Raw genomic sequence first — 16,300 nt, 5'->3', positions numbered from 1 at the left:
TAAGGAAAAAAGATATAAGTGTTGTTGATTTGTTTGAACTGAAAGTTACACATATTAGACATCATCAAAGAGGAAAGAGAGAAAGAGAGAAAAACATGAATCCATGTATGAGAGTAGACTCGTTTCAATGACTGCTATTTTGTGGGTCTATTTTTCTTTTTCTTTTTTCGCTTTTCTCTCAGCCTGTATGGAGTTACATCTGAGCTACCAACGATTCCTTTTTCGTTTGCAACTCACTGATTTCACCTTCTCTGCAATTTCCAACTGATAAAATCATTGTTGTGTTTTTATCTGATGGAAGAACTCTGCAACAGTCCCTCCTTGGTGACTGCAACACAAAAACAACAAACTTTGTGGTTTATGCTAGTAAATAGCATCCATAGTTTTTTTATTGGCACTGTAAGTCCTCAAACTATGGTTTAGATTCTAGATTGATCCTAAACAAACGTTTTAAATGAGTCCTCAGAATATCAATATCGTATCAACCAAGTTATTCTTTTAAATACCTGTGTGCCTACTGAATTGACAAGGTACATAGTTGTGGAAATTTTAATTACTATGTTTTTAAATATGTCCTATGTCAAGTTTGAGATAATATTTAACTCATAAGCTAATGCTTAGACTAATTAAAAAAGTTGAGAAAACCAAAAATCGGTCCGAATCATAGTGTTTAGTTAGATTCCAATTCGGTTTTATTAAAATTCGGTTCAGTTTTGACTCAATTATTACTTGAATCTATTTCGTTTAGATAAAATTGAATTTTATATTTATTAAATTTATATTTTTTATTTTTATAATATAAAATGATTATTCTAAATTATAAATTAGTAAAAATAACTTTAAAAATTATAAAAATTAAAATTTTAATTTTAAAAACGGATGAATCAAATTTATCCAAACTCATGAAATTCAGTTCAATTTTAAAATCCGTCCGATCCTAACCAAACCGTTACTGCACCTAGATGGAAGAACTTAATTATATGATATTATATTTGAAGGACTCAATTAAAAATTTTTGAAGTTTAAGAATTAATTTAAAATTTGAACTCTAAATAGTGGATGTTCGGTGTAATTAACCCTTTTTCTTTTGACATCTTCTTAGGTAACCTATGAAGAAAAATAAATAGTAGTACCTTTTTCCATCGAAGATCATCTCGCTTCTTTAGAACTACGACGGAATCGAGTCTCTCTGGTGAGGCCATTCTCCACCGGCAGTAGCGACTTTTCTTTTTATGACGGTAGTAGACTCCGATTGTCTGCCTCCGAGGACGATCATACTTCACCTTACTCATGTAGAAAACGAAGGGATTTTGGCAAGGGTGCCTTTCAACAGGCCTAGTGTTGAATGCATAGGCAGTGTAATCAGCTCTCTTGTACCAATTGAGAAAAGTTCTACTAGGCATCTCAAGCTCTCTAGGGGACATGACTCCCCTCAAGATTTGAACCACGTAGCCCCAAGACACCGTGATCGACCAGTACCGCGTTGAATCGTAGCATATCGATTGTTGCATCAAGCTCGCCGAATCCTCCTTTGCTGCTTCTAGCAGGTGCGAGATCGCTTTTGGTCGTTTCATCCCGGGAAAGATAGGTTCCACTACATCTAGGTGGTGGAGTGATACCAATGGAGTCACTGGATGAGCTCCCAAGAGCCCTAACAAATTTCCATACACATCGTACTGTACAACAACAAAGTAAATACAACTTACCCCTTCAAATAATATGTTTCAAATTTCAAACTAGTTCAACTTCGAAATATTCATATATTTATCAAACGAGTGATTTTTTTTTACCTGATGGAAACCAAGTTCCCTGGTGAGGGGCACCCCAAGCTCGGCCATGCAAGCTTGAATCCTATCATCACTTCCATATAAAGCTGGATACCTTTGGATGCACATATCTTGCATCTTTGACAATTCTTTAGCCAATGGGTAGCTTATTGCAAACCCACCCCCACCAAATGCCATTGCATATGAAAAGAATATGTTCTGAATATGGCTCTCTGATGCACTCCCAAGATAATAAAACTGTGTATGGTCATATTTAGACAGCACTCTCACCACATTGTTGACAATGAAGACCGTATCATCATCCCCCATCACGAACCACCTTATGTCCTTCATCCCTAGCTTAAGTGTCTCCGAGACCACCCTCGTTATCCGCAACGCCGACCGGGATCCTTGCCGGTTTAAGTACTTGAACCTTGAAGTGTCTTGAGAGACCCTAATCTCCGGCAACGATTCATTCCTCCTTGTCCTCACATTCTTATCCACCCACACTACACCCCTAGTCTCTTGAGGCCTCCACCATGCTTTGATGTACTCTTTTCGAGTTTCCCATAGGTTCGACGACGCCGCTATCCCGAACGCAATGTGTTTGAGCTGCGTGTCATACCGGTGGTAGTTCCCGAGGGACTGCTCGATCATCTCTACTGCCGGTGCCGGCCTCGTGCTCTCTAATGGCTCCTTCTCGACAACCTTCTTCGTCGTAGATAATTCGGTAACCGAGGAATGGTTCGACGATGATTCGACTTTGGTGGAGAGATTGGTGGTGGTAGGGTAGCTTTTGTTACGGTCATTGTCGGTCAACAAGAGATTAGGGTATAGGATGTAAAGCAAAATCATGGTGATGAACAAATAAATGATTGAACGTCTAAAGCTACTTTGTGGCGCCGTGCGTTGCTGGGTGGTGATCATTTGTTCTTACAATGTTTATTGTTATGTCTTCTATAATTGATTTTTTGTTGCATTTGTTTGTTGTAGATGATGACGATGTTTGGTGAATGATGTTGTGTTTTGTGTTTATGTTCCCCATGTGTTTCGGGTTGAAATGCTTGGTTATAGAAATCAGGCTTGGACTGAGAATTGTTCGGATCTAAAGAGACCAAATTTTCCTCTTTTTGTCACTTTTGCTTTAATGTTAATCCTTTTTCCCTACTTAAATTGAATGTGTTAGACACAAATTTTAGAGATGTTAATAGAAATTTTACCAATATTTAAAGTAATGTTAAAAGATGAGTCAAAGCTACTACTTATATTTCAGTGGCGTAATTCCATTAATTTTTTTATTTTATTATGTAATTAATTAATTCAAATAAGTACTTGTTACATATTCTTGCTTGATTTAGTATTGTAAAAGAAGTAAAATCAAATTTAACCCAAAATTTTTTATTGAAACATGCATTTAATGACAGCAAAGACAGTCTCATAAGCTGTTTGTTTCTCATTCAGAAGCAATGATTCTTTCAATGGCTTCAGTTTCATTCCCTGTGAGAATCAGTGGAGCGGAGGGAATTGGTGATGATGTACTATCTGATGGCATGATGGGTACATCAGTGAGAGGAAATGGCATATCCATATGATGTATAGCAACAATTTTGCCATCCTTCACCTCCACATTCACTGCTTTCAAACCCCAAAAAAAATAAAAAAGATATCTTTAATAAGTTTATTATAATAAATATTGGAATTTTGGTTATATAATTTTAATCATTTTAATCTAACAAAATTTGATTCCTCCGCTTTTATATTTTTATTAATTTATTCAACTTTTAAAACATATATATCATCACTTTAATGGTATTATCGATTTGAAACTAACATTATAAAAGAATAGGATCAAATTATTCTAAATTAAAATAAAGTGATTAAATCTCAAATTCTGACATAATAAAGGGACTGGAACTATTATTAAACCAATTATAAATGTAGGAAGAAAACCCATAAGCTAACACAAGTAACCAAAAAGAAGGATGATCATTTGAAGCATAAGACCATTTTTCTTTTATTCTGAGTTATTAAAAAAAAAAAGTAAAACAAAGATGAAATTATATAAGATAAAATGCAAAAACCTCAAGTATTAGCCATCAAAGGGGAAAAAAATTTGCAGAAACTCAACATCATCATCAACATGGATTAAAGCATTTTTCTCTTGATGCTATCTAAAATGTTGAATTTCAGTTCAAACAAATCAACAGCACTTATTGATCATAAGCAAGAAGAAGAAAGATCATACGATATAAAGCAATTTAATGAATTTTCTTTCCTTGTTGTAAAATTTTCTTTAGATCCAAATAAAGGAGACTAGACTTATAGCAACAAAGAGACATCAAGTATTAGCCATCAACGAAAAAAAATTAAAACAAGGACTAAATTCTGTGAGATACAAACAATGGTATAAAGATCAATGCATAAACAAGAAAGGGAACAAAGGGTTGATGCAAATGAAAGAATTACCTGGACGAGAGAGCAACCAAAGAATGAAGACGCAGAGGAAGAGGATGAGAGGGATAGCGTGAACCAACTTCTCCGGCAAAGGAAACATTCGAAAGCGAGAAACCCCTTTCTTCTTTTCCTCGGCGTTGCCTGTTGGTATTGCCATTGAACGACGACCTGGTCTCATCATCTTTCAAGATTGATTTTTTCTCTACCATGGGTTCCAAGTGTTCTTGTTTGGAGGGGCTGATGAAGATACAAGACTTTTTTTGGGGGGGCGGGGGGGGGTACTATCAGTTGGTTTAGTTATAGCTTCGAACCACTTTAGGCGGGAAATCTTGCAGCTCCTAACTATAACTTAAGGTTAGAGCTCACGCAGGGTTAAGTTAAGTCTATATATTAGATTATTTCATACTGTGCCAGGCAAGGCGTTTACTTATGGGTAGTGTAAAAATAGTGTTGATGATGAGATTATATATTATAACAATACTATAAAGTGTAACAAAAAAGATTAAACGCACCACGTTGAGAGTAAACGTCCATTCAAAGGGGCACCGTAAGTGATAAGGAAAAGTAATTTAAATCATATGAAAACTAATATAAGTATTAGGAATTTTTTAATTGTATATGTTTAAAATTTTAATAGTATATATAATCAGTAAATGTTAAATGAAATAATATATTTTTATTTTTTTAAAAAATTTATTATGAAAGACTTTAAATAAACTTTAATGGTATTAAAAATATAAGTAAATTTAGATCAAATTTGAAATCATAATGTAAGTCAAGTCGAGTGTGCTAATATTATATAACAATTTACCATTTGTAATTTTAATAATAGTGACCAGAATGATTAAATTATATAACGTAGTTGCTTAAATTGTAAACTTTTTTTTATTTTGGTGCCTAAAATAAATATTTTTTTATAATTGGATAACTATTTGTATACTTTTCATATTAATTTAAATTGAATTAGCTTATTGAATTAATTATTAAGGTTAATATGTATGGAAGTATTTGAAAAGAGGTTTAGTATCTAATTTGTTTTTAATCTAAATTGTATTTAAACTTGAAAACGATAAATCAATTTGGTATTTTTTTATTTTAAGTAATTAACTAATATTGTTGAAATAAATTCATGTGACAGTAACAATCTATGGCATATTGGTACGCGACAATAAGTGGCAAAAATATATTTTTATAAATTTACTTACCATTTTGAAATTTAGTTACCAAAGTTACGCGTTGCCAAGTTCAGTATATAACTATATGTTAACCGTAGTTATCATCTAACTTGAATTTTCTTTGCTCAGCCAAAATTTTGATGTTCAACTGAGCCTAACCCAGTTAAGAGCAGGATGAAGATCGAATCCTTGTGAATTTGAGATGGGTTGCCCAAATCATAGCCCATTTTCAGCTGCCTGGAACCTTTGACTTTGCGTGGACTCTTCTGGATGATATACATATTACATATATTCACAAAAACAAACATTTCCAGGCAAAATTAGCTTAGAAATGGTAGTGGCCAGATCAATAGCGCTAAAAGCAGTGAATACCGCCAGTTTATGGGGTCTAAACAGGAGTCGTTTCGGGGGTTTGCCCAAGGTCCAAACCGTGAGGGCATTGTCGACAATCATGTCTCCGCCGTCCAAGGCAGTCGTCTACGAGCACCACGGTCCACCCGACTCCGTCACCAGGTCCCCGATATCCAAATTTCGTTACTATTATTATTATCTTTCTTTTTTTATTGCTTACTTTTTTATTTATAGAATGATAGAGCTACCCCCAGTAGAAGTGCAGGAGAATCAAGTTTGTGTTAAAATGTTGGCTGCTCCCATTAACCCCTCTGACATTAACCGTATTGAAGGTCTGGGTTTTCTTTTCCACGTTGGGTTTTACTTCATTTGATTTAAAAGTCTTGATCTTTGATTAGTTGAAGAATTGGGTAGTTGTATACTATGTTATTCGGACTCTTTATAGATATAGGGATACGAACTTTGGGAAAAAAAAAATTTAACCATGCTTATGCCGGGTACATGCTCATATCCACAAATCATAGTCGAGTCCGAATAACATAAGTTTTGAATAATAATAGTAATAATGAGTTTCAAGGCTTTTGTAAATAAACAAAAGTTTATTTTTATTGTATAGGAGTATATCCTGTGAGGCCACAGGTGCCAGCAGTTGGAGGCTATGAAGGTGTTGGAGAAGTGTATTCTGTTGGTTCTGCGGTTAAGGGTCTCTCCCCAGGCGATTTGGTCATTCCATCTCCACCCTCCTCTGGTTTGTTCTTTGCACCTTTTGCTTTGCAATTGTAATTTTACTTCGAATACCTAGTGCTTAAATATCGATAATCCTCCACATCTTTCTAGTTATGTATGTTCAAGTTTAGGTGCTAAATTTTATATCTCGAATTACCTTTAAGTTGGAATGTGAAATGGATTGCTGTTAAAAGAAAATTGGGTAGGAAAGTTTAAGAATGGCTAGTCTTATTGCACTCAGTAGTGTAAGAGATTTAACGCCAGAGATGTGATTGAACCTATTGTAGTAAAATAATTAGTTGAAACTTGCAAGATTCTGAGATCCTTTTTCATATTAATGACTAGGGAACCTTTGAAATATAAAAATTTTCGACATCCCATCTTCAACCTAACAAAATTTGTTGAAGTTTCTTTTAATTTTCTCATTTAGATGTCTTAAAACCATTAAGATAGGATTTCTTGAAGTGAAATAGTGAACTAGAATAAGGAGCGTTTAGACTGATCTTTCATTCATCTTAATGCTAAGATCAACGAAAAATTATTGGCAGGAACATGGCAGACTTATGTTGTCAAAGACCACGACATATGGCATAAAATCAGTAAAGATTCACCAATTGAGTATGCTGCAACAGTTACTGTTAATCCTTTGACCGCTTTAAGAATGCTCGAAGACTTCACTACTTTAAGCACAGGTACAGCTGTTGATGTTGTATTTGATAATGTTCAAGCCTCTATCACATGCTCTTGTTGATTATTCTGGTATGAACAGGAGATTCCATCGTTCAAAATGGGGCTACCAGCATTGTGGGGCAATGTGTAATCCAGCTTGCAAGATATCGTGGCATCCATAGCATTAGCATTATCCGGGACAGGTGCTGTACTTAGCTCCTTGTGACTTGTAGGTATCTGTGCTTGTCATTGCACTTGCTTTCCTTTTTTTTTTAACCTAGATGGTGTCATCAGTTTGGGATATATTGTTAAATAGGAGGTTGCTGTCGTTGACTGCCAATATTTTTGAGTTAAACTATTTTACTGATTGACATTCTTATCTATTAGGGTTCCTTGACTTGATGCATGCATTTTTTTCCAGTGCATCTTCATTTACCGTCCTTTTACTTGCTTTAGGGCTGGATCGGATGAAGTAAAAGAAAGGTTAAAAGCTCTTGGGGCTGATGAAGTGTTTACCGAGAGCCAACTAGAAGTGAAGAATGTTAAGAGCCTTTTGGTATTATCTATCATTATAGTATAGTTATTGTGAGGAGATCTTCGATCTATGTCATATGGATTTCATGTTATTAAAGTCACTCATTGTTTCCATTTGATTTGTTACTGTCATGGTAGTCAAATATACCTGAACCTGCCCTGGGATTGAACTGCGTCGGTGGACATGCCGCTTCTTTGGTTCTCAAGTTCTTAAGGTCAGATAACCTCGCTGCATAAAGTATAGCATTGGACATTTCTCTTGCAGTAAGAATCTAAGTTTCCTTGAATGCAAGTTTCAGGCAGGGAGGAACCATGGTAACATATGGTGGAATGTCCAAGAAGCCTGTCACCGTATCAACTTCCTCATTCATTTTCAAGGTAATCAAGGATTACCCCTTCTATATATTTTGTTGCTTAGTGTTGTGCTGCTGTTAGTTATTATCAATCCAAGTAATGCACATTTTCACTTGGAATAAATAAAAGAGGCTTCCCAAATGTGAAAGAACGCAGATCCTCCTATCTGTCTGCAGGATCTTTCTTTAAGAGGATTCTGGCTACAGAAATGGTTAAGTGCTGATAAAGCGAAAGAGTGCCGAGATATGGTGGATTACCTTCTACGCCTGGCACAAGAGGGGAAGTTAAAATACGAGTACGTATGATCTTCTTATACACAATCTCACTTACCATTAGTTATTCATTTATGGTCTAATGACGGTTTTAATCCCTCTGCTATGCTGAAATTTGGGATTTAATACCTCTAATTTGGCATAAGCGGTTTGTCTACTTTTATAATATTATTAGTATACTCAAATTGATAAACACACCGTTAGATGCTACCATTAAAGCACTAATATGGAATTCTTCTTTATTGTTATTCGGCCACATAAATCAGTAATCAATTTACGTGTTAGCTAAAAGTTTAAAGTTTTTTAAGAAAATTCCACATTATAACTTCAGTGGCAGCAACTAACAGTGTTATTAGTTTGAACCAACTAATAACATTATAAAAGTGAAGGACCAAATTATGCTAGATTAAAGTAGAGGAATTAAATCCCAAATTTCAGAATAAGGGAGGGACTAAAACCATAACTAGACCTTGTGTCTTGAATGCAACCCATTTTTGCGCCCTTTGTTTGTAGGATGGAGTTGGTTCCATTTGACAAATTTCACAGTGCATTGGAGAAGGCACTTGGGAAACATGGGAGTCAACCAAAACAAGTTATCAAATTCTAATCTTTACGTCCTTGTTCATCAATTCTGAAGGCGCTGATGAATGGATTGTATGTCTCTCTTTATAAGGCTTTCCGTTTTCAATCAGTGATAGAATCTAAATGACTAGAAGTTGCCAAGAATAATAATTAGTATCAAATAGGTTTTTAAGGTATTCGTGTCAACTTTTCATGTTCTGATTCTTTTCCTTTTAACCATGATCTGTTTATCATTGAGGTTGAAAAGTGCACTAGAAAAAATGCTTTTGAAAAGTCAATTTAGTATTGTTTTCAAAAAGTATTTTTGAGAAGATAAAATGTATATTTTAAACATAAATTAGAAAATATGTATTTAAATGATATTCAAATTAGTTAGTATTAAAAAATATGAAATTTGTTGTTGATGTTGAGATTAGACGAGGCGGAGATGACGGTGGTATTGAGTCGTTGCAGAGGGTGTTTGGGTCACGGTGGTGGTTGAGTTGAGTATTGAGAATGAGGGAGGGAGGGAGTGAGAGAGAGAGATCCCTCCTGTGGTTGGAGCTAAGGGTTTATATACCTTTAGTTATAATCCCAAGGTGTCTCGTGTCATCTTTCAATAGGTGAGTCAATGGCAAGTTGGCCAATGGTTTGCCTCCATAGTCTGGGCAGGGTGACAATTGGAGACCTTGTCATCACTTCATATGAGACACAGTAGTTGGTGTCAGAAGTGCGGTCTATATGAGTGTAAAGTCGAGAAGTGACTAGAAGGAGTTTGCTCAAGAGGTTATACTTGAGGGATTGTCCAAGGAGTGTCTTCGAGGGGTGGAGGTTTAATAATTGTCCCCCATGGTCGAGAGGGAGGTTATACAGTGGTCTTGCTTGAGATATTGTCAAGTGTCATGCTTTCTGAGATGTTGGTATACCGTGTTGTATTTGAATTTTAAAATTTGGAATGTTATGGATTGGCATATGGAAGACGTGTCCCGTGTTGCTTGGAGATTTGCACGTGTATGTACTCTCATTTACTATTATGCATGACAACGTTGTTAATTATCCCTAGCGTTTCAATGTTTGGGCGTGGGAGGCCTCTAACTCTCCTTTTTCTTTGGTTCGAGTTTGTGTTTCATGGGGGCTATTCTGACCAACGTGGGGATGATTTTTTATAAGTTTATTATTAGCATTATAGCAGCTTTTTAGGGTTTTTGTTGGTTGAGATGGTGAGGGAAATCGGAGTGGGGAGGCTGGTAGTAGTAAGGATGCTGAAGTTCGAAAGAAAGGTGTCAATACTAGGCCCAGAAAGGTCACTCGCATCAATGGTGTGATCAAGTGCACCATTATTAGTTAGTTGATGATAAAAATAAAATAAAATTAAATAATTTAGTGATTATTTTATAACTTTTAATAATATAATTTAGGTTACTTTAAATAAAACTTAGGTGCAAAGGAAAATAAATTTTCTAAAATAAGAATGATTAAAATATTTAATATAAAAACTTGAATGATTAAATAAAAATTAATATTTTAATATTTTGATGATTAAAATATAACTAAAATCATAATTCGGTGACTATTTTGCGTTGAAAAAGAATATAAATATTCTAGAGTTTTCAAACAATGTAATTGATTAACATGTGAAAATAAAGTAGAAAGATTCTGCATATTTTCTTGTGCAAAAATGTAAAATTTCCTTATTAGTGAAACCACATTTATTTTTTACTACACAAAAAAGTCAAACATGCGATCTAATATAGATTCATTCTTGGAAAAGAAATGTTTGACTACTTTTGTGGTGGATCACATAAATTTCTACTGAAAGCAAAATTAAGCAGAAATGCCCTTCCAATTCCAAAGTTGTCTTTTTGGATTTTTTATTTCTTTACTTGGTTTGTATTGTTTAGATTCCTTTTTTTTAGTTAAAACAATTTTTTTGTGTTTTAAAAATTTTAATTATAAAATAAAATATTGTAATTCTTTAAAAAACATTTTAATGTTGAAATGGTAAGTAAAATTTGAGCCTTTCATATTTGCATTTGAATAAATCCACCTTTCAGCTGATATTAAGTATTCCATAAATACTAATTTGGTCTTGCCCTCCTAGTACATCATTGTCTGTTGTTTCTAATAGGTTTTTGTTTTAGGGTTTTTGTATGGTTTCTTGAAGTTTTTTTGGGCGACGTTGTTTGGGTTAGGATTCACGCTTTTCTTTTACTTGTAGGCGATCTGTTTTGCATAGTTTAGGGGATTGGATAGAGGTTTAGTTGCGTTATCATTGGATGACGAGAAAGAGGAAGTAGTACAGGCACAGAAGGGGCCTGATCCGATTTTTGAGGAAGAGGAATTCTATTTGGTAGGGTGTTTTTTAACAGCAAGTGTTATTCATTTTCTAGCAATGAGAAGCACAATGGAAAATCTTTGGCATCTAGTAAAAGGGGTTCAAATTTTGAATATGGGTGAGAAAAGATTTTTGTATAAATTCTTCAAAGAATGGACTTGGAGAGGGCTCAAAAAGGGTCCCCATGGACTTTTAACAACTATCTTTTGATGTTACGACACTTGAGAAAAATGGAGGATCTGTTGAATGTGCCATTAGTCTTTGCAAATTTCTGGGTACAAATTCATGAAGTGCATCCGAATCATAGTCCATGTCCGTCTGTCCTTTGGAAAGGGAAGAGTTGGGATTTTTGGTTGTTAGGATTAGGAAGATGTTAAAAAAAAACCACTTTTATTGGCGGCTGCCAAAGGGCAAACTTGCTCGATCGCAATAAAAATATTTAGTTGGAATGTCCGTGGATTAGGGAGTCCACAGGATATCAGAAGGCTTCGGCATGTGCTGAAGTTGTATAATCCCCAGATGGTCTTTTTCATGGAGACTAAAATAAATGGAGTGTGAATGAAAGGCGTAAGAAAGAAGTATGGTTTTTTAAATGGGATTGAGATTGTAGCAGTTGGATCAATGGAGGTTTGTGCTTGGCGTGCAAGGAAAATGCTAATGTTAGGTTAAAAAGTTATTTAGATTATCATATTGATGTCATCTTTGTAACGGCCTAATTTTCAGTGGTGTCGGAAATGGTGATTTGAGATCACTAAATTCGACAAATAAGATTGAACAAGATAGTAATTTAATATTTATGAGTCAAGTAAGAATTTAGAAGAATTTGTGAAATGGTGAAATTAGTGAATTAAAAGAATTTATTAGGTCAAACGGGTCAAAAATGAGGTATCGAGACCTCAAAGTTGAAAATTGAGCTATAAATATTTTTATAAATATTTATGGAGTGTCATTGAGTTAGTATTAAAGTTTAGTTAGAAAATTTTAACGTTTGGATAGCTAATTAATTAAAAAGATTAAATTGAAAATAGCACAAAATTTGTTAAATTGTGAGTAAATAGCTTAAGTATTTAAAAGATGGATTTAAAGAGCAATTAGACCCAAAGGTTAATGGCTGGACGGTTTGGGTATGAAATAAGCAAGAAAACAATGTGAACAAGGGCAAAATTGGAAATAGATAAAAGTTAATAGTTAAATAATGATGTAATTGAAAAATCTAGACATTTCTTCATATTTTCTCAGCCAAAACGCCATAGAAGGTCTGGAGAAAGCTGGTTTTCATATTTTTACATCATGTGAGTCTAATTCTTGCTTTTTCTTGATAATTTTTATGTTTTTATGACTTTTACAATTAGGTCCACTTGTAGAATTCATTAGTTTTTGATTTTATGGGTGAAATTGGAAGTTACCCTGGATGGATAAGGGAATTTTATGATGAATTATTATGAAATTTAAGTTCTAATTTCATATTAAGGTGGTTTTTAAGTGATTTTGATAGGAAATGATATTTAGGACCTAATTGTGAAAAAGTTGTGAATTGAAGGTTGCTGTTGAAATTCAGAATATAAAAGGTTTTGAAATAGTTTATAATGATAAAATAAAGTGTTAATTGAGAAAAATTAGTTCAATTGATGGGTGAATTGAGTAGGGACTAAATTGTGAAAGCTGTAAATTTTGGGGTAAAAGTGCAATTTCAAAATTTGAACAGCATAAATTGTGAAGTGAAATAGAAATCAAATAAATGTTAATGAGTAGAAATATTTTATATTATAGATCAAGAATCCAAAGAAGAACGAGGAAAAGAAAAAGTTATGAATAGTCCCTAAATTTCAATATCTTCTACAAATTAGCTCGGTAAGTTCATATGGTTGAATTTAGATGTTTATTTGTGAATGATTGAAGTTTATAATGTGTTATTATATACGAATTTGTTGTGGGATTGTGTAGATTTTGTTAATGAAAGAATAAATGTGGAAATGCAAATTAAGAAAACGCAGGATTGAATACGTTAGTATCGTGACGTGTGATGAATTGATGGATAAGACCATGGTTGTTCCATGGCAAAGTGTGAAATGTAGGTATGGTATCATCCATCTGAGTTGTGAAATGTAGGTATGGTATTATCCATCTTGAAATGTGAAATGTAGGTATGGTATTATCAAATCCATCTTGAGTTAAGAAATGTAGGTATGGCATTTCCCATACCGAGTTGAAAAATGTAGGTATGGTATTTCAATGAGGAAAACCATCTGAGTTGTGAATCGTGGCATTGAGCAACGACGTACTCAATTTCGTAAGCCGTTTCCTAATTTGATTATAAGAAATAAAGAGAAGTGATCCAAATGGAAGAGATTGAGTAGTTATTCTTGTTGAGCTCAACTATGTGAATTATTATAACAATGGTTGTGAATCGCAGGAAACTTTAGTAAGTGTTTTGGTATTGTTTGGAAATATTATGTTTGGTAAGCATTACTTTTAACCTATGAACTTACTAAGCTTCAATAAGCTAACTTGTGTGTTTAATATTTTTATGTAGATTGACTTGAAGTGAAGTGGGTAGATCGGATCAACACAACAAAGCACACTATCCAGATCAATTCCGGTAGCTTTTGTTTTATGTTTGAAGATTTATATGGCATGTATAGAGTTTAAATGAAATGAAGTAAAGATGTTATAAACTAGTTAACAACATTTTGTACTAAAATAGTTTTTGGTTAGTAGCGATAATCTGAGTTTGAAAATTCACCATAAATCATAAAAATATAATTATAGGTTGAATAAAATATGAAATTAAATCTTATTGAATCTAGTTTCACATAGAAGAAACGGTGTAAGCAAAAGGCTTTCATATCGGAGATATTTGAATTTTGTGAGACAAGGTCGAGTGATTTTGAACTCCCTGTTCGATTTGTAAAATCATTAAAATTATAAAAATTAATTAGGAGTCATACTATATATGTATGGATTCCTTATTGAGTCTATTTTAATAGAAATAAACGTCTTGGTTATTTGAATTCTGTACATGGAGAAATTTGGTTCGTAGTGAACAGGGGTCGAGTAGTCGAACCCTGAAGCAGGGAGACTTCATCTAATAAACTGTACTAATTGGTCCAACCAAAATTCTAGAAAAAATTAGTAAGTAGATATGTGAGCCTAGATTTGGGGAAAATTTACGGATTTGGATTTGAGTTTTGTAACTCGAGATATGATTTTTTGCATCTGTAACGCAGTTGGACAACTTGTGCGGAAAGTGTGATATAAATTGTTTGAATTTGTTTAAGTGCTCAAATAAGTTTAGTAATGCCTCGTGCTCGACTCCGGCGACGGTCTCGGGTAAAGGGGGCGTTACAATCTTACAAGAAAATGATAATGAAAATAAATAATGGTTTATTGATTTTTATGGCTCTCCTTATGCGCATAGTAGAGGGGTATATTGAGATTTGCTGAGAAACTTAAGTCGCTCTCAATGTTTGCCATGGATGGTATGTTGTGACTTTAATGAAATTTTATACTCCTTTAAGAAGGTGGGCGGGGTACCAAGGAAAGGGAGGAGGATAACAACATTTAAGGATGTTTTGGCATATTGTCAATTAATGGATGTTGGACATTCGGGAACTTGGTTTACTTGGGAAAGATGGAATTTTCCAGAGACCAATATTCGCGTGATAATACTCTAGAACGACATATTTTATGTGCTAATTGCATGATTATTTTGAGTATGATCCTACTAATTTAGATTATTTTGTGGTCTTTTATCTTTTAGGGACTAAATTAGAGGCGAGAAGAAATTTAAAGGAAAAAAATACGAATTTGAAGATATAATGGACCAACATACAAAGAAAGAGAGGAGTGGTGCCAAAAATGCAAACATGGAAGACCCGAGGACTAAAATGCAAAAGAAGAGATTTTATAGCGCAAGACTCTTTTAATTTTAATTATATTAGGATAATTATTAATGATTTTTATTTAGATTTTATTTTAGGATTTATTTTCATTTATCTTTATTTATCTTTATTTATTTGTATTTATCTTTTAGAATTTCATTAGGAATAGACTAGGTTTTCTAGTCCTATAAATAGGGGATAGAGTGGCACATATTTGACATCTCTTTTTTCCTGTAAACACTCCCTCTCCTAAAACTCTGTATTTTTGTTCTCTCTATATTTTCTTCAATAAAAATCTCATTTATGTTATATTTATTTCCTTCCCAAAAATCATGAGCCACTAAACCAATCTAGCCGAAAGTTGTCAAAATTCCCCAAAAAGGTTCATGAGGCTTAAAATCCGCGCTTAGCCTTCTGAAGAGGGTATTCATCGCTTCTCAAGACTACTGGGTGGCCCGTCCATGTCCCTTAATAGGTGATCTTTTCAACTTGTGCAAGGAACGGCCACTTTATACGTTTTGGGAAGATTACACAGTCGGTTCGTTAGCTTTCTGCGTCAGAGGTTGGCGAATCCAAGAGACAAAACTGTGTGCTATTCTCCGTTGGGAAGTGCTGATCTAGCAGAAGATAGTTCCACAAAAGTGATTACTGGCTAGAGTCAGGTTTCCTACAAATCGTAAGTCTAATCTTTGGAGTTGGTGGTCGTAGGTGTCCTCTTCCACTATAACTGGCTTACTTGAATTGAGAAGGGTTACTTAAAAGCCAAGGATTAAACCCAAGGCGGAACGAGACAACCGGAGGCTGGAATCTCGCCACATAAGAAACTTTCTCTTTTCCCAACTCTATTTATTTTTCCTCATTTCAATTTCTGCAATTTATTTAATTTCGCAAATTCAATTCACTTTAAATTCTGTTTTTATTTTTCTAGATTCTTAATTTTATTTTTTTATTTTTAGGAACGCAGGTTTTCTTGGCCAAAAAATTGTCCAGGATTTCGAGAACGATCGTTCGTACAATCCGATCCCTGAGGATTCGATCCTACTTCCTATTTACTATTATTTTTACTATTTTACAGGGAATAGGATATTTTTGGTGCTCTCAACGACGCATCAAATTTTGGCGCCGTTGTCGAGGACCGGTAACATACTAATCTTGTTTTTTGTTTCTTATGACCAGATTGCTCCAGGAACTCTTGTGTTTGATTTGGAGATTGAAAAGACTG

General features: G+C 34.2%; 2 protein-coding genes across 7 annotated transcripts; one reads left to right on the top strand and one right to left on the bottom strand.

Annotated features, from left to right (window-relative positions):
- LOC108462737 (uncharacterized) lies at positions 1–2,803 on the bottom strand. Its single transcript, XM_017762650.2, has 3 exons — positions 1,791–2,803; positions 1,134–1,676; positions 1–328 (listed from the first exon to the last, which is right to left on the bottom strand). Exons 1-3 carry the CDS (start codon positions 2,691–2,693, stop codon positions 194–196), a joined length of 1,581 nt encoding a protein of 526 aa, XP_017618139.2. The 5' UTR covers positions 2,694–2,803; the 3' UTR covers positions 1–193.
- Positions 2,804–5,479: 2,676 nt separating this feature from the next.
- On the top strand, positions 5,480–14,972 carry LOC108461808 (enoyl-[acyl-carrier-protein] reductase, mitochondrial). Of its 6 annotated transcripts, XR_008281406.1 has the most exons (12): positions 5,480–5,908; positions 5,981–6,078; positions 6,363–6,494; positions 7,021–7,164; positions 7,242–7,344; positions 7,598–7,697; positions 7,814–7,890; positions 7,969–8,053; positions 8,206–8,324; positions 8,815–8,955; positions 13,731–13,796; positions 14,958–14,972. XR_008281406.1 is itself a non-coding variant. In XM_053026785.1 (11 exons), exons 1-10 carry the CDS (start codon positions 5,727–5,729, stop codon positions 8,906–8,908), a joined length of 1,134 nt encoding a protein of 377 aa, XP_052882745.1. In that variant the 5' UTR covers positions 5,480–5,726; the 3' UTR covers positions 8,909–8,955; positions 13,731–13,921. The 6 variants fall into 6 exon arrangements, 3 of the variants coding, with proteins under 3 accessions (XP_052882745.1, XP_017617238.1, XP_017617237.1); XM_053026785.1 differs by lacking the exon at positions 14,958–14,972 and having other exon boundaries at positions 13,731–13,921; XR_008281408.1 differs by lacking the exons at positions 13,731–13,796; positions 14,958–14,972 and having other exon boundaries at positions 7,975–8,053; positions 8,186–8,324; positions 8,815–9,228.
- Positions 14,973–16,300: the final 1,328 nt, after the last annotated feature.

The sequence above is a fragment of the Gossypium arboreum genome, chromosome 1 (genome assembly GCF_025698485.1).
Source record: "Gossypium arboreum isolate Shixiya-1 chromosome 1, ASM2569848v2, whole genome shotgun sequence".
Lineage (NCBI taxonomy): Eukaryota > Viridiplantae > Streptophyta > Magnoliopsida > Malvales > Malvaceae > Gossypium > Gossypium arboreum.
The sequence above is the reverse complement of the archived record's forward strand: the minus strand, read 5'-3'. Positions and strand labels throughout refer to the sequence as shown.